The 21,081-nt window shown below is 42.1% G+C and overlaps 1 protein-coding gene across 1 annotated transcript; it reads left to right on the top strand.

Moving 5' to 3' along the window:
• The first annotated feature begins 493 nt into the window (after positions 1-493).
• On the top strand, positions 494-19,393 carry epb41l4b (erythrocyte membrane protein band 4.1 like 4B). The gene is made up of 23 exons (XM_044358624.1): positions 494-2,283; positions 4,772-4,876; positions 4,956-4,998; positions 5,583-5,661; positions 5,910-5,954; positions 7,748-7,800; positions 8,574-8,694; positions 9,397-9,484; positions 9,598-9,686; positions 10,418-10,487; positions 10,591-10,760; positions 12,577-12,686; positions 13,359-13,392; positions 13,728-13,761; positions 13,893-13,996; positions 15,482-15,621; positions 16,353-16,471; positions 16,572-16,685; positions 16,788-16,843; positions 16,937-17,089; positions 17,308-17,428; positions 17,594-17,727; positions 18,406-19,393. Exons 1-23 carry the CDS (start codon positions 1,975-1,977, stop codon positions 18,467-18,469), a joined length of 2,355 nt encoding a protein of 784 aa, XP_044214559.1. The 5' UTR covers positions 494-1,974; the 3' UTR covers positions 18,470-19,393.
• Positions 19,394-21,081: the final 1,688 nt, after the last annotated feature.

The following is a 21,081-nucleotide window of genomic DNA, read 5'->3' as shown; positions in this document are numbered from 1 at the left end:
TTAGATCATTAAATGATGATTTCTCTCTTTATATTGGCACACTGTAAAGCCATGATGGTATCCTATAGGTGAGGCAAGCCTCTCCTCTCCACTACGCTTCCTTGCAGAGTGAAGCTGCTCACTGGAGTGAAGAGTAGTCTGCTCATTTAACCTTCAGCTGAGTGCCTCTAAAGCTGGCATCATGTCAGTGCAACTATCTCAGCATCACAAATCAGCCCCGACTGCCTGGTTATGACAAAATATTGGCTTTAAGGAAGATCCTGTAATATTGCTGAGGACTGCAGTATCTGCAGATTTATGACGGTGATGATATTCTTATAAGGTGTTATTTATAGTTCATAGTTTAGCTGTGATATTTATGCAATCCTTATTGTCAGTTTTACTGGGGCTCTTTACTCATAATGGTACAGTATAATGCAGGCGTGTGGAGTTGGTAGAGTCTTTATAATGCAATAATGACTCCAGTATCTCATCACTTCACTAATAAATTAGATTAACCACATCCGGAAAACAACTAGACTGATGCACAAAAACCCCACATTTGTGAGCAGTTTGGTCTGTAAAGTGCACATACATCCGTGTCGGTTTGTGTGCTTATGCTGCAGGCGAGGACCAGGTTTGTAGCTGCCACTGAGGTCATGTTTTCAGTCTACAGTTAAAATCTGATAATGTATAATGGACTCAGATGGCAATAATGATAGGATGGCAACTTATTTTCAGTAACTGGAAGACACAAGATCCTCCTTTTCAGGATTGGTTGACAGGGAAAGTGGCTGCATGTGAAAGAATTTAATGTAGCAAGAGGACAAAGTGTGTGTGTGTGTAAAGATGAGCTGGAAACTTAAGATTTAAAGAGACATTTGTGTGTTTGTGTTTGGAAATGGGCTGTATATTTTCTGATTTACAATACTTAAAAATCAAAATTGCATGTGATAAAAATAATTTACACATGGGGGCAATTCATGGGCTGATTCCAGTATGTTTCATCTCAATATGTTTAATTTGATCACTTTTATCCCAACATAAATAAACAGTAAAGGATTCAGTATGTGTGTGGAGATGGTTCTTATATCCTCATGTTGAGAAATATAATCAATCAGTTCACTAAATTGATAAAATGTGAAAAATATTCGGAAGAGACTGAAAGCTGGAGACTGCTTGGAAGCCCTTTAGCGACCCCTGGGCCACCCTGCACCCTACGTTGGGAACCGCTACTGGTCTGCTATGGACTCTATTCCCTAAGGTGGACACATGACAGACAGGTGGCGCTACTTTACTGGCATTGATGGGGTCGGCCAGTCGGGAGGAACAGAAGTTTGTTCTGCGCTTGTGTTTTTACGCAGGCGCAGATCATGCTGTTTGTCCAGTTTCGCTGGTTGACTTTTACCTGTGAGGTAGACTAGTTTCGGCTCTCCGGTGGGAATAAAGAGCTTACCGAGCACCGTCCGGTCCAGAGGTGACAAGACTTTCCTCCTCCCCTCCCCGGACCGTGTGACTCAGGGGTTCCCGCTGCGGAGCGTCGGCCGGGATTTCTTCGGGATTTTACATAGAGTCGGTGCGCAACAGCGAGCAAAGCAGGAGGCAGGTGCACCGGAGAGGAGGACAGGACAGGACAGGGGGAGGAGGAGGAGGAGGAGGAGAAGGAGGGCTGCATGTATTTCCGTGAGAGAGTCCTGTCGTTCACACATCGCCAAATGATTGGAAATCAACTGGTTGGCGCCTCGGTGGTCGATGTGTGTGAGTTTCATTAGTATGCGGCTGGAGTCCCCCCGCTGCTGCCGACTGGACTGATCGGCAGCCCTGAAGTCTCCTCCGTGGCTGCTGAGTGACTCCTCGCCCCGGGGAGGACGAGGAGGAGAAGGAGGTGGAGGAGGAGGCGGCGGCAGAAGCAGGACCCCGGCTGCACCGACTGGTCTGTGGGACTGTTTTAACGCACGCAGCGCGGCGGACCTCCTCTCCCTGTGGATCAGGAAGATGATGGGCTTTCTGCGCCGGACGTTCAGCCGCCGCTCACGGAGCCGCTTCCAGGCGAGAGAGAGGGACGAGCGGGACGGTAAGGGGGGAGGAGGAGGAGGAGGAGGAGGAGGAGGAGGAGGAGGTGGTGGTGCGGGAGGGGTGACCGGGAACCCCCTGCTCCTGGCTCATCAGCAGCAGGTCGTCCACGCGCCCGCCGTGGTGGCCGCGGGAGCGTCGGTTCACATCCCGGCTGCTGGGACGGCGCGGACCACCATCACCTGCCGGGTCCTGCTGCTGGACGGCTCGGATGTCAATGTGGATTTGCCTGTGAGTGAGCTGAAACCTGTCCGGTTTGCTGACTGCGGCTCTGTGTGTTTACACTGGCCAGTCGAGTGTGTGTAAACAGAGTAGCTACGACCCCATGGAGCAGGACTAGGTGGTAGCTTAGATCAGTGGTGTCAAAGTGTGGCCCGGGGACCCCGCGGAGACCATGTGTGGATGCCAGGGGTCCCCATGCAAAATAGGTGACAGGTGTATCCCAGTTAGCCAACAGAAGCAGGGCTCAATTTACTGTTTTAGACCCTTTTTAAATTTAGAATGTGAGGACAAAGTGCATCACATGATTGTCTGAACATTTGAAATTAGATTTTCTCATTTAAAAAAGTTTTCCACTATCTTCATAAATTGAACACAGCTCTGGTTAGATATTTTGTTTGTTTACATCCTCTTATTTCCTCATTCCAGTAGCAAATACACAGTTCAAAGTAGAGCTGAAATCAATTATTCCATTCATTATTTAGTTGACTGACCAAAAATTAATCAACAGCTATTTTAATTATTGATTTACTCAAGCTGAAATGATTATCTTTCACTGGTTTAAGCCTCTCAGATGTGAGGATTTGCTGCTTTTCTCTGTTTTATATGGATGTCAGTTGAAAACCTTTGAGTGTTGGACTGTTTTTCAGACACAATTAGCAATGTGAAGAGCTCTTCTTGGGCTCTGGGCTACTGTTTTTGGCATTTTTCACCAAATTTTTGACTTTTAACGGTTTCAGCCAGTTGCATCACAAGCTCAAATCGACCTTAACAAAACTCCTTGCGCTAAAATGTGACTTTTTGGAGTTTGGCACTCACACACAAGTTAACCTTACTAAAAGTTTCAGTTTCGCTGCCTGTAGTGTTATAGTGGCCTACATAGTATCTGTGTGTGTATGCGAGTGTGTCTCTTCTCTGTACAGTACAAGAGGTGCAGCTCCAGATGGTGTTATGATCAGCCAATTCATCACATTACTTCTCCCATTCTGACTACAGGGAAATCTAACTATGATAGACCTGAAGCTGCCCTCTCCTATGTGCTCTTTAACAGCATCTTCCTCTCACTTTCTGCCTCTCTCACTCTTCCTCAGTCTATCTGATTTTCCTCTGCTGTCCCCCTGGCTCTCTTCCTTGTGCCATCTTCCCTCCTAATCTTCTTTTACACTCCCTCTGTGGCTTGCTCTCTTGCTCATCATCTTTACTCTTTCACACTCTGCCTCCTCAGCCCCCCCCTCTTTTTCTTCTTCTTCATCTCCTTTTTCCTCCTTCACTCCATCCATGTCTCTCTTTCTCTCTCTATTCCCCGACTCCCTGATCTGATTTACCACTGCGGGGACTCTGTGTCACAAACGAGTGCTACGAGTGTGCAGGGAGGGTAGGTGGGATGGATGATGAGCGAGTGTGTGGGCATGCATGCGTAAGTGCCTTCTTGTAAGATGTTTTCATTTTGAAGGTTGTGTGTGTGTGTGTGTGTGAGTGTCACTGAAGCTGTTGCGTGCATGCGTCACCTCCAAGCACCCGGCCGGCGTGTAGTGAGTTATAAGAGCGGGGAGACTTTCTCTTGTCCTACAGCGAGATTACAGCAATAACGCTCAAGCCACAGCTTCTGCCGAGGTAACGCAGTTCCAACAAATAACACAAAATGACACATGGCTCGTCATACTGGCAGCTTAGTCATGGGTGTTTTGGAACAAGTTTGCTCATGTCCTCTTGTTTTTCCCACAGGCACTGACACAGGTGCACTGAAGTCGCCTAAAGCTCATTAGCCTGTCACTTCAGGCTGAATACAACCAACAGGAACAGTAAAATAGTCACTTCACTGTGTGTTGCCTCTGCGTGTGATAGAGGGCTGTGATTTCAATCAGCCTCTCTAAACTACACACTGCAGAATGAGCAAGAGTGTTCTGGTGATTTTTTTTTTTTTTTTTTTCTGTCCCCAATCCCTTAATACCACTGATTTCCTCACACATTCATACACTCACCAGGAAGTTTAGACTGGTGGTTATCAGGATCCAAAGTACAAGGCTGTCATCTTTCTACACACCCGCTGTGTGTTATATGCGGGGCAGATTCGGGTCAGGTCTTCAAACGAGGCGATGTGGCACATCTGCTCGTAAACTCTTCAGATAAAGTTTGGGGCACAAGCGCAATCACACACTTGTGTGCTAATGATAAAGGCCTGAATAAGGGCCTTTCCCTCAGGGGCTTGTCCTTCTCTTCTTTGACCCAGATGCAGCACACACACACACATGGACAAACAGCCACATTCATGTCCACTACAAGTCATTACGCTCCTGATATGAACACTAGGTCTGTTTTCTATTTCATGCCTAAATCACCAGAAATTCTGTAACCACCTGAACAGTGAAACTCACTTACTGAGTTTAAGACTCAATTAATCCGGAGAGGATCCTGTTACTACAACAGGAGAGATAAAAATAAACATACACACAATGCTCCTTTTGGAACAAATAATTTACCTTTTGTTCTTTTGTTGTAGAGCAAGTCCAAAGGCCAGGACCTTTTTGACCAGATCATGTATCACATAGATCTGGTTGAGACAGACTACTTTGGACTGCAATACATGGACGCAGACCAAGTCTCAGTGAGTGCACACACACACACTCTTAAACAAGCCCTTAGACCACAAGCTGAGACTCATTCTCACCTTTTTTTTCTCTCAGCACTGGCTGGATATGTCCAAGCTTATAAAGAAGCAGATCCAAGGTAAGTTCGTGCCAGGGTGTTTTTCTAATAAGGCATAAACTTGTGTGTGTGTGTGAAGGAAATGTGCAGTGTGCTGCATGTGCATGTGGAAGCAGGTAAGTGGGAGAGCAGGTGGCGCATTATCGAATGTTTACATGGCGATTAGCATGTGTGTTATGAGCCGTACCCTTGTTTGCTCTCCAGCTTGTAACAGGGGGGATGAATGGTACAAGAGGGGTGGAGGAGAGGCGGATGTTGTTCTACTTGTTGGCTGGTCTTTTCTTCACTGGTTGTAGTTCAGGAGCCTGAAAGAAAGTCTGATTGATGTTCAAGTGAAACAGGAAAGAAATAATATGCATGAATGAAGATTTGTGGCCTGCTGACTGATGGACTGGATGAGCGTAGAGTGTAAGAATTAGATAAAATGGATAAAAAAAGATTAGATTTGCTTTAATTCATTTTCACTAGATTACTACTTCATCTCTCTCCATCCTTTTCCCTTCCTCTTTTCTGTCTTTCTTACACACACACACACACACACACACACACACACACACATACACAGTCTTTTCTCACACTTTGCCCTCTGTCTTTATTTCATTTAGATGGTCCGCCATTCAGACTGTTCTTCAGAGTGAAATTTTACTCCTCAGAGCCAAATAACCTGCGTGAGGAATTTACAAGGTAAAAATCTCTCTCACACACATACACACACACTCACACACTCACACACACAGAGTTTTCTCCAGAGCCTCGTGATGAGGTCTAAAGGGGATGAGGGGCTAATTACTTTGCTGCTGTGGGCAGATTCAAATCAAGGCCAAATGGACAGAGACTTGTTAGAACAAATTATGTGACAGAGATGAGGCAACACTGGTGACATATCAATTGATTTATATTCTCTTGCACTCTGTTGTTTTTTTCCCCAACAGGTATCTGTTTGTGCTGCAGCTTCGACAAGACATTCTGTCTGGCAAGTAAGTCGTCGTCATTGTTAATGCACACATACATACAAACTCATAAACACACATACCACAATTTTATATATTACGTAAATATACAGTATATATTGTATATTTTTTCATGTTTAAAGGAATAGACATTTTGGGAAATAAACCGAACATTAGATGAAAAGATGGATACCACTCTTGTATCTGTACTGTAAATATGAAGCTACAACCAGCTGGTTAGCTTAGCTTAGCACAAAGACTGGAACCAGGGGGGAAACAGCTAGCCTGGGTCTGTCCATGTCATTACATCAGACATCATTTACATAAGAAATAATACTAGAGAGGTTGGAAGCTAAGGCCTTGAACAAAGAGCTTTCCTGAAAACTCAAAGCAAGATAAGACAAGTACTATGCCATGTATGTGAGTAAAAGTTTACTGATATGAGGGAAGTATTGGACGTTGAGGATGGATGGCTGTGAGAAAGGGGATGAATGTAGGAGGAGAAAGTATTCAGACACCAAAATGCTGCACGGTGGTTTGTAAGACTTAGAGTCAGAATTTTACAACTCTTTGAAGTTATCACGGTGGCAACTATTTGATCTTTTCTCACGACGATGGTGATGTAAACAGTAGATAACAGTAGTATTGACCAATGGAGCGTCTTGCTGGATGGTGCCAAATTGTGTTGCAGCTTGAAAAAAAATGAGAAAAACTCCTGCACACTGTCTCGCTTACTGCTGGAATATTTATCAGTGTCAAAATGTAGGTCTGTCTGACCTTAAACAGGTGTGCGGGGAAGCATCACAACACTTCCATATACATTATATACACATAGAAGTTCATTCAATCATCCAGTCAGAGGACCACAGAAATGTAACTGCTGAGCGAAGCACCTTGAGCTAACCCAAAGCATAGCAGAGACTAGAATAGTAGAAAATAACACAAGGGCAACAAGAGCAACAGACTGTCCCCATTCAAATGAATGAGCGGGTTGTATTTTTACTCACAGGACTAATGTTGGTCCAAACATGGCCGTAGGAAGGGATCAAAATAGCCAGTATGAACAGGAGGAATGATTACAGTAAGCAAAAACTGATTCAATATACATATAGACACGTAAGCATTGTTTTAACACAGACTTGAAAACAATGTCAACATGTCCTTTAATGCTTTAATGAATATTCATTCCTGGATCATAACCTTGAATCTACATGCCTGAATCTGACCTCACCTTAACCGGAACAGAAGAGAATCTTCACCCTAACATAAATTTCCCTCCTCACGAGGACAAAAACAAGTTCTCTTAAGTCATTTTCTGGTAATTCCTCTTCATCTGTGAGGACTTGTGCATCTCACAACCTGGGATACACACGCTCACCTGCACGATCGCACACACAGGTCACCTAGATGAGAGTTTTTGGGACTTCTGTACAGTAAAGTCTGCTTCTTATGTACAAACATAAGCATGTATGCACACACACACACACACAAACATACAGTGTGTTACTCCTCTCCCTTCTCCTGGCTCTATCTGGGCCACGGATCCCCTGAGTCCAGCTCTATTATAAAGCTCAAGATCAGGAACAGTAGAGGGCTGCTTATTTTAGGAAAAGGGTTGCTCCTCTCCTCCTTGACACACACACACACACACACACTCACAGAGTCTAGGGTATTCAGACACTTTTATGTCTCTCCAACACATGATAACATGTACACATCACACTATGAATAGGACAGTGTTTTTGATTTTGTGAGAGTGTGAGAAGCACTCAGACTGGAAACAGCTCACCACAGCAGTGTCACTCCTTTTCTCTCTTCAGATTGAAATGTCCGTATGACGTCTCAGTAGAGCTGGCAGCATATTGTTTACAAAGTAAGTAGATTTCACAACCTCACCTGGAAAATTTTATTAATTTATGTTTACAACTCCACGCATGGAGTTTTGTATATTTTAGCCCATTAAGTACAAATCGTTTATTTCACATTACTGCCACCTGTTTTTCACAGCATATTCTGAGCTTTTAGACTCGTTTTCTACCTTTCAGGAGGTTGTTCCCTTTTATTTCAGTGTGATATGAAAATCAACTTGCAGATTTAAAACATGAAAGATTTTTTATCGTCTGGATAATGATGTAGTTGTGAGCAGTAACGGCTTTTAGAACTCTTCCTTGTTGGTGCGTCCAAGATTTGAGATAACTTGTCATAAAGCAAGGAATTTATGATCTGTGGCATCAGAAAATCAAACAATAAGCCAAACTGTGAAAATACAGTATGAGTTTCCTGGTTTTCTGCATGAAAATGTTTCCCTTTAGCAGCCTGTAAAATCTCTCTAAATCTCTCTCAAATGCACCAGCAAAGACTTTTTTTTTTTTAAACAATTTGTGTTTACAAGTGCATCATCACACAAAAAACTAATTCACTATTCACAGTGAATTGCTTGTCTTAAACAAGTTTCTAGTATGCAACTGCATGCTTTCATACTGTGTTGCAGCTGTTTGAGAACAAATTTGCAGCTTTAAAGAGGAAATGTCAGTAGTATCATCACCTCTCGCGCTGCTCTCCTGGCGCTGTGTGTGTGTTTCTGAATTTCTTGTTTTTCGTGCGTCTGTACTGAACTGATGTGTGTCTGTGTGCATCGTCATCCAGGCGAGCTGGGAGACTGTGACCCCTTGGAGCACTCTCCTGAGCTGGTGTCGGAGTTTCGTTTCACTCCTAAACAGAGTGAAGCCATGGAGGCGGACATCTTTGGCAGGTGGTTGGACCTCAGGTGAGATGTCAAGTTATCGATCCATCGTGAATGTCAGTGTCGGGTTTTATTCTGGACATTACAGGTCACGCAAAATGGGACTAAAATCCAGGATGCAGAATACTTTTTGCTGTGTCAAAGCAGCTCATTGGAGGGCGTCCAGTTGCCAGCAATTTGACCTGAGCAGGTTTATCTCCTCATTGGATGAAAGTCATTCCGCTGCTGGCTTTCAATGCCTGCATTTCCACTGACAAGGGCGTCTAAATTTCACTGTCCCTCCACTCTCTCCTCCTCCTCCTCCTCCTCCTCAGCCTCGCTCGCACTGGTCTGTGTGTGAAGGATTAAGGGATTAATCCCTGGAGGGTCTTGATTGATTCCGGGCAGTATTTAACCCAGCCGCGGGTCTGATCGCTCCCATCTCGGATTAGATTACATACACATATGCTGTGCTTCACAGAGCCGACAAACCCACACAGTTCACATCTCACACAGTCATTCTTACACACACACAACACCTTGAAAGAGTCAGGGACGCAGCCAGAAAGTTACTCACTCAATATTTCCCTTAGAACTAACACCAATTACCAGTAGAAGCCATGCAGGCGTAACTGGTAGCTTTGTTTTTTCAGATCAAGCTGCCACACAGTGTCAGAGCCGAGGTGATGGAGGGAGTGATGTTTTTGTTGTGAAAACTCAACATGGTGTCTCATTTTGTATCGTCAGGGGAAAGAGCCCGTCTCAAGCAGAGATCTCCTTCCTCAACAAATGCAAGTGGCTGGAGCTTTACGGAGTAGATATGCACTTTGTTAAGGTGTGTGTATGTGTGTGTGTGTTTTTTATCATTTTACAAAGTATCACTTAATTTGTGTCACTACATTGCAAGTGTGTATTCTTGAGAACTTAAGGTGTGTGTTGTATCTTCAGGGCAGAGATGGAGGAGAATACGCACTAGGTCTCACTCCTACTGGCATCTTAGTATTTGAGGGCTCCAATAAAATCGGCCTCTTCTTCTGGTAAGTACATCAAACGTTTCTCTAATCATTGCGTCCTATTAAACTACAGATGCACCGATCTGACTTCTTTTCCACTGATATCACGATAGTGAGTACTGATCCCATCACAGCGCTTTAGAGCCGCAACGATTAGTCAGTCAATTAATTAGCCGATTAATCAGCAACTATTTTTTTAAACAAACAGGCCAAATATTTGATGGTCAAATATTTTTCTTTGTCTTGCAATACAGCAAATAGAATATTTTTGGGTTTTCATCAGACAAATCAGGACATTTGATGACATCACATTATGCTTTAGGAAATTATGATGGTTTTCACTGTTTTTTGATGTTTTATAGGCTAAACCGTTAGTCTATAATTGAAAATATAATTGAGTAGCTGCAGTCCAACAATCCTCTTTTTCCCTAATTTTAAATCTGTATACCTCACTGAGCAGAACTAATTTGAATAGTTTAACATGAGGCCAGATATTACTGTGGCACTTCTAAATGATTTGTGACTGAATAAATGTAACTAATAGCACAACATAAAAATTTCCAATGACTCAAAAAAAACTATATTTACTGTGAACTGGTAATTCATGGCCGATAACTGACCTGATCAATTTGGTCAATATTGTTGCCAACACTGATCTGGAGTATCAGGAACCTTAAATTAACACTCAAACTTGAGGTACTAATAGAGAGTTCTTGGTTTTCTTGTGTATTTGTGTGTCTCTGTGTGTTATCCAGGCCCAAAATCACTCGGCTGGACTTTAAAAAGAGTCGACTCACATTGGTGGTGGTGGAGGACGACGATCAGGTTTGTATCTTTGTCGCGCACACATGTCTACACACAAACAAACAAACACAGACACACAGCTGCGAGGTGACTGACTGTGTTTGGTTGTTTTCTGACTGTGGAGGGCCGGGAGCAGGAGCATACGTTTGTGTTCCAGCTGGCCAGCTCTAAGACCTGTAAACACCTGTGGAAGTGTGCGGTGGAGAGCCACGCCTTCTTCCGGCTACGCCAGCCGGCCACGGGCAAGGCCAGCCGCAATGACTTCACGCGACTCGGGTCTCGCTTCAGATTCAGGTAGAGCTCAGAGACAACACACCTGTTCATCACTCACTGTGTCTTATTGACGACTGAAACTGTACTGAAGAAGGATTATACAAGTCGGCTCACTCATCTAGTTGTGGCCAGCACTAGTGCCAGCATATGGGGAATAGTGTGTCACATAAAACAGAGCCTTTGTATCTATGGTTACAGTGTATCTATGGTTACATGGATCTGTTCCTATGGCGACTGAGATATTCCCTTCATATTGTTTGTTTTCTTCTGACTATTATCAGAGATGGTCGAAGCAAATTCTCACACTTGAAGGTCACTTCCTGTCATTTGTCAGAGCAGTATGAAGTCTGTTTTACATTGGAGTTAGTAGATAAACAACAGATGAGTTACAGTAAAAACAGGAAGTCCTGAATATAATAACCATACTCATGTCACTTACCCTTAAAGGATAAGCTCACATTTTTAATAAGTGTGTCTTATAACAATATTCAGGTGTCCATATAAACATTGAAACAGGTTTTACTTTCTGTAATCATTCCCTGCATAATGTGATTCCAAATTAGGCAGTGGTCTCTTTGAAATTTACAGTATTTTAGTGAAAAATTCCCTCTTTGTGTTTCCCTTTTTCTGTAATAAGCTGCAGTGGAGAGATAGTAACACAAAGAGGGAATTGTGCAGTAAACAGACTAACTTTGGAAGATATCCACTTAATTTAATGAGCTCAGCCTCATGTTAGCTTCAGCTTAAGTTTGGCACGTATTTTTACACAGAACAAGGATTGTGTATTTTGAATTGCTTTAAGAAGGGATCTATTAATGGCCAGTATGTTTTGATATTCAAATAGGCATCTGACTGCTGTTTCAAGACAAACTAACAAACTAACCTTTAATCTTTTTTCTTGTTTGTTTTGTTTTATTATTTTTTTTTTTTACATTTTTGCCTTTATTGGACAGTGGATAGTGAAGTGGCAGACAGGAAACAAGGGAAGAGAAATGTTTATGACATGCAACAAAGATCCCTGACTGACCAGGGTCCTCCTAACTTTATATTGTTAACCACTTTAAAAAAATATTTAGTCATAAAAATGTACAGAGCAAAAACATAAGATTCAAAAAGCTATAAAACTTATTTCATGTTCATTTCTCTAATCTGAGTTTCGTGTTAAATGACCATTATTTTATACACTATATTTGCCTATACTACTTCCCAAACTTGTCACAATGATCCCGTCTCACATACAATGATGCAGAACAAACTGTGGTAACACTTTTCCTGACAGTGGTACAATAGATCCTTTTAAAGAACCAGTGTGTAAGATTTAGGAGGATCTATTGGCAGATATGCAATATAATATTCACAAGTATGTTTTAATCAGTTTATAATCACCTGAAACTAAGAATCATTGTGTTTTCATTACCTTAGAATGAGCCCTTTATATCTACATAGGGAGCAGGTCCTCTTCCAAGAGGCCGCCATGTTGCACTGCCATGTTTCTACAGTAGCCCAGAACAGACAAACCAAACACTGGCTCTAGAGAGGGCCTTTCATGTTTTTTGTGAGTTTTGTGACCACTATAGGTTCTCCTACATGCTTGAAAGGGCGGGGTTGAGAGGAGGGATATTCAGTTGGTTGCAATCTGCAACCTTACCTCTAGATATCACTAAATCCTACACACTGGTCCTTTAAGTGAATTAAAGCACCCAAAAACACCTTGTATAAACTTTATCACTAAGGTTAGACTGCAGTCTATTTGGTCTCTGTATTATCTACCTAAAGTCGTAGTAATAGCAATAAGTAGAACATCACAATAATATTCCCCCACTTCTGTCTGTCTCAGTGGTAAGACAGAGTACCAGGCCACTCATGGAGGCAGACTGAGACGAGCCAGCACATTCGAGAGAAGACCAAGCAAGCGTTACCCCTCCCGCACACAGTCACTGGGCAAAGGTGAGTCTTATCAGCACCTACTGTACAAACCGCTGATGACTAACATCCCCTGTGTTCGCCTTTACTGTAAGTGCATTATCGTTAAAGGTCACATACTGTACAGTTGCATAGCTGTTTTAATCAAATCAGACCATTTAAATATCTTAGCTTTGAACATGTTATTTCTTCAGAGAAAAGGAAAAGCTGCAGGCCCCTCTAACAGTTTTTCTCAAAAATTGCGTAAGCAGTAATTTAACGAGTTCCTTTTAAAGAAAGTGAGTCACGTTTTTAAGCCAGACTCAAGTGTCACCTTTCTACTTTGTCACAAGCACCTGCAGTGATTGATTCACACCCTCTGTGAGCAACAGCAGCTTCACAGACTCACAGGCGTCTATCCTACATAAAAGTGCAGACTGTATTTAATACAAATGCGTTTTATTTGTTAGATCTGGAACAGCCATTCAGCACTGGAATATAAAAATGAATAAAGATTCAAATATTGGTAATAGCTGAGTGCCAGAGTAATAACATCTATGCATCATCTAAAGAGTCTGGGGATGGAAAAAAAACTGACTCATGCTAGATAAACCCTGTGAACAAGTACAGAACAATAAAGACACAGAGTCCTGCTTTTTCTTTCTCTGCTCTTCTTCTCTAACATCATCTCTCTCTCTCTCTTTTTCTCTCTCTTAGTTGCCATTTCTCCAGCCAAGCCGCCACATATCAGGTAAAACAGACTATTAGAAAGACCCACAAACATACCTAAAACACACACACAAAACATGCACATTCATATTATTGTACTTGGGAGGACATTCCATTTATTACATTCACTCCTTATCCACTAACCTTGACCTTAATCCGCATAACGGCCTGGATAATCTTAACACTAACACTAAAATAGTGTTTTGTAAAAGGAAAAAGAAGAAAGTTTGTAGAGTTTTCCACCACTTATAAGGATATTTTTCTTGCTGAAAACACACACCATGTAGAATAAACAAGATGAGTGTATTCAGTTTGTTTGTTAATCTGTTATCAATGATTGTTGTCATTCTTTCCCAGCTCTCACGCCAGCCCTGATCCCAGCCTACATCCAGTGAGTGACCTCAGATAACCCACTTTCATACACACACACACACACGCACACACGCAGCAGCCACTGATCTGGCTTCGCCCTTGCGACAACATTTAATTTCAGCATCTCTTCAATCCTCTCCTCCCCTCCAGTACCAGCACAACATTCCTATTGGTCATGAGCCGTGGCACCCGCAACATCCCGCTCTCACACCCCCAGTTTACCTGCAGCCCTCCGGACGCGCGCCTCCGCACAGGTAAGACAGCTAACGGCAGAGCGTGGCGTAGAGATGCTCAGTGTCGGGGATTGCGATTGTGAAATTGCTCCTGGGTGACGCGTGTACCATCTGTCTCAGGCGGTCCTTGATCAGAAATTGACTGGAGGGCAAGTTTCTATTTTTAGACAAAGTCACTCATCCCGCGCTCGCTGTTCAGCGCTCCACGTTATCTGTTTTTCATCACACTTCATGTCACTCATAAAGCTCATATGTCTGTCTGTACCTGCCTGTCTGTCTGTCCAACTCATCTGCCTCCATGCTTGTGTGTGTGTGTGCGCGTGTGTGTGTGTTCAGGCCTTCTCTCGAGGCTGCCAGTCCCGTGTCCAGTCATCCTCCTGTACCGGAGCGAACCAGTGGCACCTTCCCAGGATCCATCAGCGTGGTTTACAGGGACAAGGTCATGACCGCACTCTGACCTCTGTTTGACCCTGGGCTCTGTTTTAAACCGAGACCCTTAAAACTGACACTTAACACAGACTGGCGCCACAGAGAGAGAAGCTCTGACGATGGACTCAACGGAAGACGTTGTCTCCATCACCATCATCACTTCCGCCATCATCCATTTGTCACCTTCCCTCATGTGTTATATCTTAAAAAAGGATAAAGGACCTTATCTTTTACATGGACTAAAAGACACCACTAGGACGCAACTACAATTAAGATTTAATAGCTTTGTGCCTCAATTTGCTTTACATGTAATCATGGTTGGTGTTTTAATCCCATAATATGTTTACTGCAAGATCTCAAATCTGCCTGGAAGATGACATTATTCTTCATGCCTTAGAAATCTTGTGACTTGTGTTAAATTATCCACTTTAATTAGAGAAGAAATAAAGCGATGCAAGTGCTGAATGAGGTAATTCTCATCAGGTGAAAGGGGGTCCAATCCTGCACATATGCTGGTTTTTAGGGATGAAGCTGCTTTATGTTTAGTATGTAGCTGAGTGTGAGAAAGAAGCATGAACTAGAGTCCTGCATATCTGGGGTTTTGCTTTCATTGTGAGGTTTTTAAATAAACTTTACATTGATGCTCTATCAGGTTATGGATTTATGAAATCAACCAATTGTTTACAGAAAATGTGGCCAATGTTTTTGTAGTGCACCTTTTACTCTGTTCTGTTTACTCAGATACTCACACTGTGCCTTTAGGGATGTTAACATATTACTTCTCAAATAAACTGAATGTTTATAATTGCAAAAATGCAAAGATCTGTCCTTTGGTGTAACACTTGTAACAGTGGTATAGAGTCTTTTCCCACATCTATAGTGAGATGGTTTTATTTGATGAATAGGAATCATGAAGTTGAAATGATTAGACAGTAAATCATGAACTTCTGTTTTTGAGTTTTATTACAGCTGGTAGAAAAAGTGGAGGAAGCAGTTTTAACTGGCATTTTGTTGTTGTTTGTGGTGGTGGTTGTGGGGGGGGGGGTTATCTGTTTTGATTGCACGTGTCATCTTCAGTTTCCCTCTGAGTGGTCCCGCTTCAGACCATCAGTTCAGCATCGAGGAGAATGAGACTTCGTATTCTGGCAAGATCCACCACCACCATCGCCGCCACACACATAGCCAGGACACGCTCTGCCATACACACACCAAGAACAGTGAGTACAGTCCAAACATTGTGTGTGTCTGCAAATCTGTGATATTTCTAGACTGAATGCTCTTTTTATGATCAGGGCTGTGTGTTGGCCAGGAACCCTGTATTTTGTTAAAGGGCCAATTCACCCAAATCACAAAAAAACACATTTTCCCACTTATTTATAGTGTAGTTCAGTGGTATCTAACCATGCAGCTACATTTGGTCAGATTTTGAAATATCTGACACAAAGACTTCTGCCGTCACTCCAATACAGTGCAGGTGATTTACTTTGTGGTGTTAAAATATTGTAAATTAACATTTTAAAAACCTTAACAGTTATGTGTTGTTCCAGAAATAATGTCCTGGTTACGTGGGATAATCCACAGACCTCACTGGTTGTTTTCATTTGAAACAGTTTTATTCTCACTGTTAAAAGCAGCTCTGTGTGTTATCCAGAGTTTCACCTCCATTGTGGTGGGGTTGAAGCAGAGTTCTCAGTGATGAATACTACAAGACTTCTTGTGTTTTGGATGAACTGCACCTTTAACATAATTGCATATCTTTCTTTCTTTCTGTATTTCTGTCTTTTATTCTAAAACATTAATGTAAAGCATTAATACAATATACCATTTAGATACCAGCTTCACCATCCCTCCCACATCAAACCTCCCCCAATAGTTACCCAGTGAGTCTGTTCAGATCAAAAGTGTTTAATAATCTATATAATGGCACATGTGGCTTTGTGTGTATTAGAACGTCGAGTTCCTCCCTGCCCGGCAGATGAGTTGGACATCTCTCAATCTCTTCTCAAGGCACTGGAGTCGGACAGTGATTCTCCTCCCTGGCCTTCGCTGCACGTCAACATGGACAAGGTCAGACACATTTCATACACGCTGCTGCTTTCCAGTTGCTATTACTCAGTGAGATGTTTCCCAGACCTCTCCTCACTTTTTCTCTGTGTTTCGCTGGCAGGGAGAGGAGAAGCAGCTGTCGGAAAAGTCTCTCCACCCTCCCGCCTCCCCGGCGATGCTCCCCGACCACCTCAAGTGTAACATCCTCAAGGCCCAAATGGAAGCAGCTTTCAGGGTGAGCACCAAAGATGACTCCCTCCTACCCATTTAAACACAGCATGCACTGTGAAGTGTAACTAATAGCGATACTTGCATCCTTTTCTCCTCAACAATGTAGAAGGAAGCTCCAGCAACACCTAGAGGAAAGAACTCAAATGAGACCCTCAATGACAGGCCAGTACCCTCACCCTTTCTTTACGTGTTTACACATCTTTCTGCATGTGTTTATTTATAACAAACTCTCAATGTGATGATTCTGGTCTTCAGGTATCAGAGCTCATCTCAAGACTCAGCTGCATCCAGTATGACTTCAGACAAAACGCCCCACCGGCAAGAGCGCAACCCAACGCCAGAAAGGCTCCAACCCAAACCCAACACGGGCACCAACCGCAGAAAACGACTGGTCAGACAGTTCAGCTTGTGAGTACACATCGCCCTTGATTACTTGTTGAAGCGCAGCGCTGCCGACCAGCACTTGAACTCTTATAAGAGGAAAATTGCACTCGGGAAATGAATACTCCACTGGGTACTTGAAGCACATGTAATGCTATCTCCGCTCTTTGAAAATGACATTTTGCTCAGAGCAATCTGCAGGTCATGAAAGTCATTCTGTCTCCCTCATTTCATTCGTTCATCAGTAACCACGAAGATGAAGATAATCTCCCAGAAGCACTCGCAGCAATCTCCTCCCAGAGTACAGCAAAGTCAGGCTCTAGCAGCTCATTGGACAAACAGATACAACCGTCCATATACCCACAGGTAACTCTCTCACTTATGCACACACACACACACCTTTAAGTAAGCCATTTGTTCAGTGAACTACACTCCACTCATAGGGGGATTAATTCAGCCTCTCAGTCATTATCTGTGAGTAAATAGAGGAATGTCTTTGTGTGTGTATATATACGTCAATGTGTATTCCAGGTGGATAATATGCCAGCACTGGAACTGGGTAGTCCGTGCTGTCTCTCTCCTTCGCCTTCTCCCCACCTCTCCCCTTCTTACTACCGTAGCTCCATTCCTCACCTGGTCCCTTACCTTGCTGCCCATAACGACAGGTAACAAGCCTCCACTCTGCTCTATATTCATTAAAACCTTTCTCCAGTGATCTTGCAAACTATTTTTTTTGGGTAAAACTGTGCTGTACCCCCTCTCTCTCTCTGTCTCTCTCTCAGAAGAAAACATTTTAGAACAAACATTTGTTTAGGTGTAAAAAGACATTGTGTTGAGCTGAAACACTGTGACGCTGTTGGGCAATTCATTTTTTTCTACATTTATTCTTTTAACATTATTTCTGAAAGTTTTGAAAAAAATTGTATGCACAGTTTCCCAAAGCCCAAAGTGACGTCCTCAAATGTCTTGTTTTGTCCCAACCAACAGTCATAAATTTAATTCATTATCTTAGAAGACTAAATAAAGCTGAAAACAGTCATATTTGAGAAGCTGGAACCAAAGAATTTGGACATTTTTTCTTAAAAATTGACTCAAAACAGTGACTTAATCAATTTCATTCAGTCCAGTTCAATTAATTTTTTGCCTGTCGACTAATTGATTAATCAACTAATCATTGTAGCTGATTGTCTTAAACTGTTTGTGTTGTATGTATCTTATTTAGCTTTGAAAAAATGTTTTTGCTGCTCTTTTGGCCAAGTCTGTCTTGGAAAAGATATTTTATTCTCAGTGAGATTGGAAAATAAAATGAAATGATGAGGTCTTGTATGTTTCCTTGTCTGTAGCGGAGAGGAAATGAGGCTGGACAGAGAGAAGATACTAAGAGCCCTCCTGATGACGGAGCTCTGAGACCTTGACCCTTGACCCCTGTGACATCGCTGCCAGGTCCAGCAGACCAGGCATTAAGCGTGGAAAGTGAAAGTGGAAATTGGAGATCCAAAGGCGTTGGCTGCAATCAGCATATGTATATTTGCATATTACATTCAGTAGTTATGAATATATGTATATTTGCATAAAGGCAATTGTTATATTTGCTTAATGGTTACTTTAGACGGACGGATCTTTATATTCATCAAACTGAAAATGTATAAACTGTAAGTGAGCTCGAATCAAACTGACTCACACATTCACACTGATTACAGGAAAGCTACAGATGTGACTGGTGCTGCCTGCATGATAAATATGTTACAAGATGAGATGTTTATCTGATTTGCTTTGGGGTTATTTTTAGTTTTTATGTGATTTCATCATCATGTGTCCTTGTTGATGCCTAAACTGTGTTTCAGACAGCGACTGTTGAGGGATTCAGGCTCCTGCCGTCAATCTCGACACTTTAAAAAAAAGGATAGTCTGAAGTTCAAGGATAGGTTCACGCTTTTTAAAGTCTACCTTAAAGGGGCCATATTATGCACATTTACATGTCTGTGTTTTTAATCTGGGGCTCTACTGGACTATCTTTGCATGATTTACAGTTTAAAAAAACCTCCTTTATTTATCTTATGCTGACTTTTTATGTAGCCCCTCAGTTCAGCCTCTGTTAGTTTCTGGAAGCTGCGTCACGGCCGACTTCTTCTAGGGAGGCTACGTCAGCAAACCCTGAGATAAACTATAGTTGTAGGATTTCACTACTTTTTCTTGTTCTTTCTTTTTTGTCATGCACGTCGAGCTGCCTCAGCTCGTTGGCAAGGCATTTTTGACTTGCAGGGAGAATTTCTACATACGTTAATCAAAATTTTTGGAACTTTGACCATGTTTAGCATAGATATTCAACATCATAACAGTATATAAATAACAGAAAACCAGAAAAGGCATAATATGGCCCCTTTAAAACAATACTCACATGCCCAGATGTACATTGAAACTGTTTCTAGTTGCTGTAATTGTTTCTTCTGTCCATACTGGACAGGAAGAGAGCCCCTCCTCATGCAGTTTCAGTTTAAGTGATGGGGGACAAAACCCACAGTCCTTGTTTTTTACATAAATGAGTTCTGAAGTTCAAGCTTTGAATTGGATAATTAAAACATTATCTTCCAAAGTTACAATATTCCTCAACCACAACTCAGTAAGGTACAAAAAAGACTAACTTTGTATTGTTGGAAAAAAGACTAACCTTGGAAGTTACCTACTTGATTTGTCTAACAGAGACTACTGAAGCCTCATATTAACCTCAGCTGAACTTAATAATGCATTTTTGCACAGAAGATTGTAGCTTTTGTCCCTCATCACTTACATTAGAATCACTTTAGGAAATGATCTATCGCTTCACAATTACAAAGGAAGAAAGGATCAATTAAAAACAGTTTCTATGTACATATCGGCACATGAGTAATTGTTTTTAGATAGAACTGAAAAAGGTGAATCTATCATTAAAAGTAAATTCACTTTCAAATCAATTTGTTCAAAATGTAAATACAACGTGTAATTAATATGCTGATAACAGAGCAGATTGTAAATGCTTACTTCCTTACTGTATTTATTCTAACAGTCAGATATCTGTTTTGACATGCCAAGACATTTGCAGCATTTGAGTTTTTAAGAAACTTGATTGTCTGGACAGAGTGAATTGAAAGTGAAGTGTATTCTGACTCAGTCTCGGAGACGTTGAGATGAGATTGTGCTGCAAGTCTGTGCAGGTTTTAGTGTGCAGACAAGTTGCAGCCTCAATCTTCCCACTAGAAGGAGACAAATCTGCAGTAACTGTTCCTGTGGCAGCTGAACACATTTATCTTGTTTTACAGGTTGTCATGAGGAACATTTGAACATTGTTTTGTTTTTTACATGCAGTTTGAGTTTCTCATCAAGTGCAAAACTGGACTTTAGGTTTAAGCATAACCGTGCTGCTCAACAACTTTGTCAGCCCCTCGTTTTGTCACAACCACATCTGAGGCAACGTATGATCTGCCTCTGTACTGTTTGTGTTAATTGTGTTGTTCCTGCCCTCGGTTGGATCTTAATAAAGGCCACATCATCAGTTTGACAACTCTATAGCAGCATCTTTGGTCTCTGCACTGACATGGGAATGTGGATCGGCCTCGCCCTGTGTGATAAGTGTGTGTGTGTGTGTGGCGGCCTTACACTCCCTGTGAGGGAATGTTGTTATAAAGGGTATTACTGATTTATCTGTCTCTACACACCTATCAGGTGCAGTATGATGAATCAGCCTGTAATTGCACTTCTGGTCTGTCTTCCAGTGAACCACTTAACACTAGATAATTCATCTACGAGGTAAAGAGGTTCTGGTATGAATAAAAGAATGTGTCTGTTGGTCTTCGTGTGTCATAATGTACTCACGTGGACCATGACAGAACTAATTATGTGGGCGAAAAGATAAACAAACCTTACAAAACCCAGCGCTTTACATCCTGCTTTAAATCGTTAGATGTAATAAGGGACTGTACAGAAATTACTGGGGCAGGGAGGGGGGGCTGAAACCTATGTTTGACTTTTTTTTTTTTTCTCAG

The sequence above is a fragment of the Thunnus albacares genome, chromosome 8, assembly GCF_914725855.1.
Source record: "Thunnus albacares chromosome 8, fThuAlb1.1, whole genome shotgun sequence".
Lineage (NCBI taxonomy): Eukaryota > Metazoa > Chordata > Actinopteri > Scombriformes > Scombridae > Thunnus > Thunnus albacares.
This window is presented reverse-complemented; position numbering and strand designations above follow the sequence as displayed.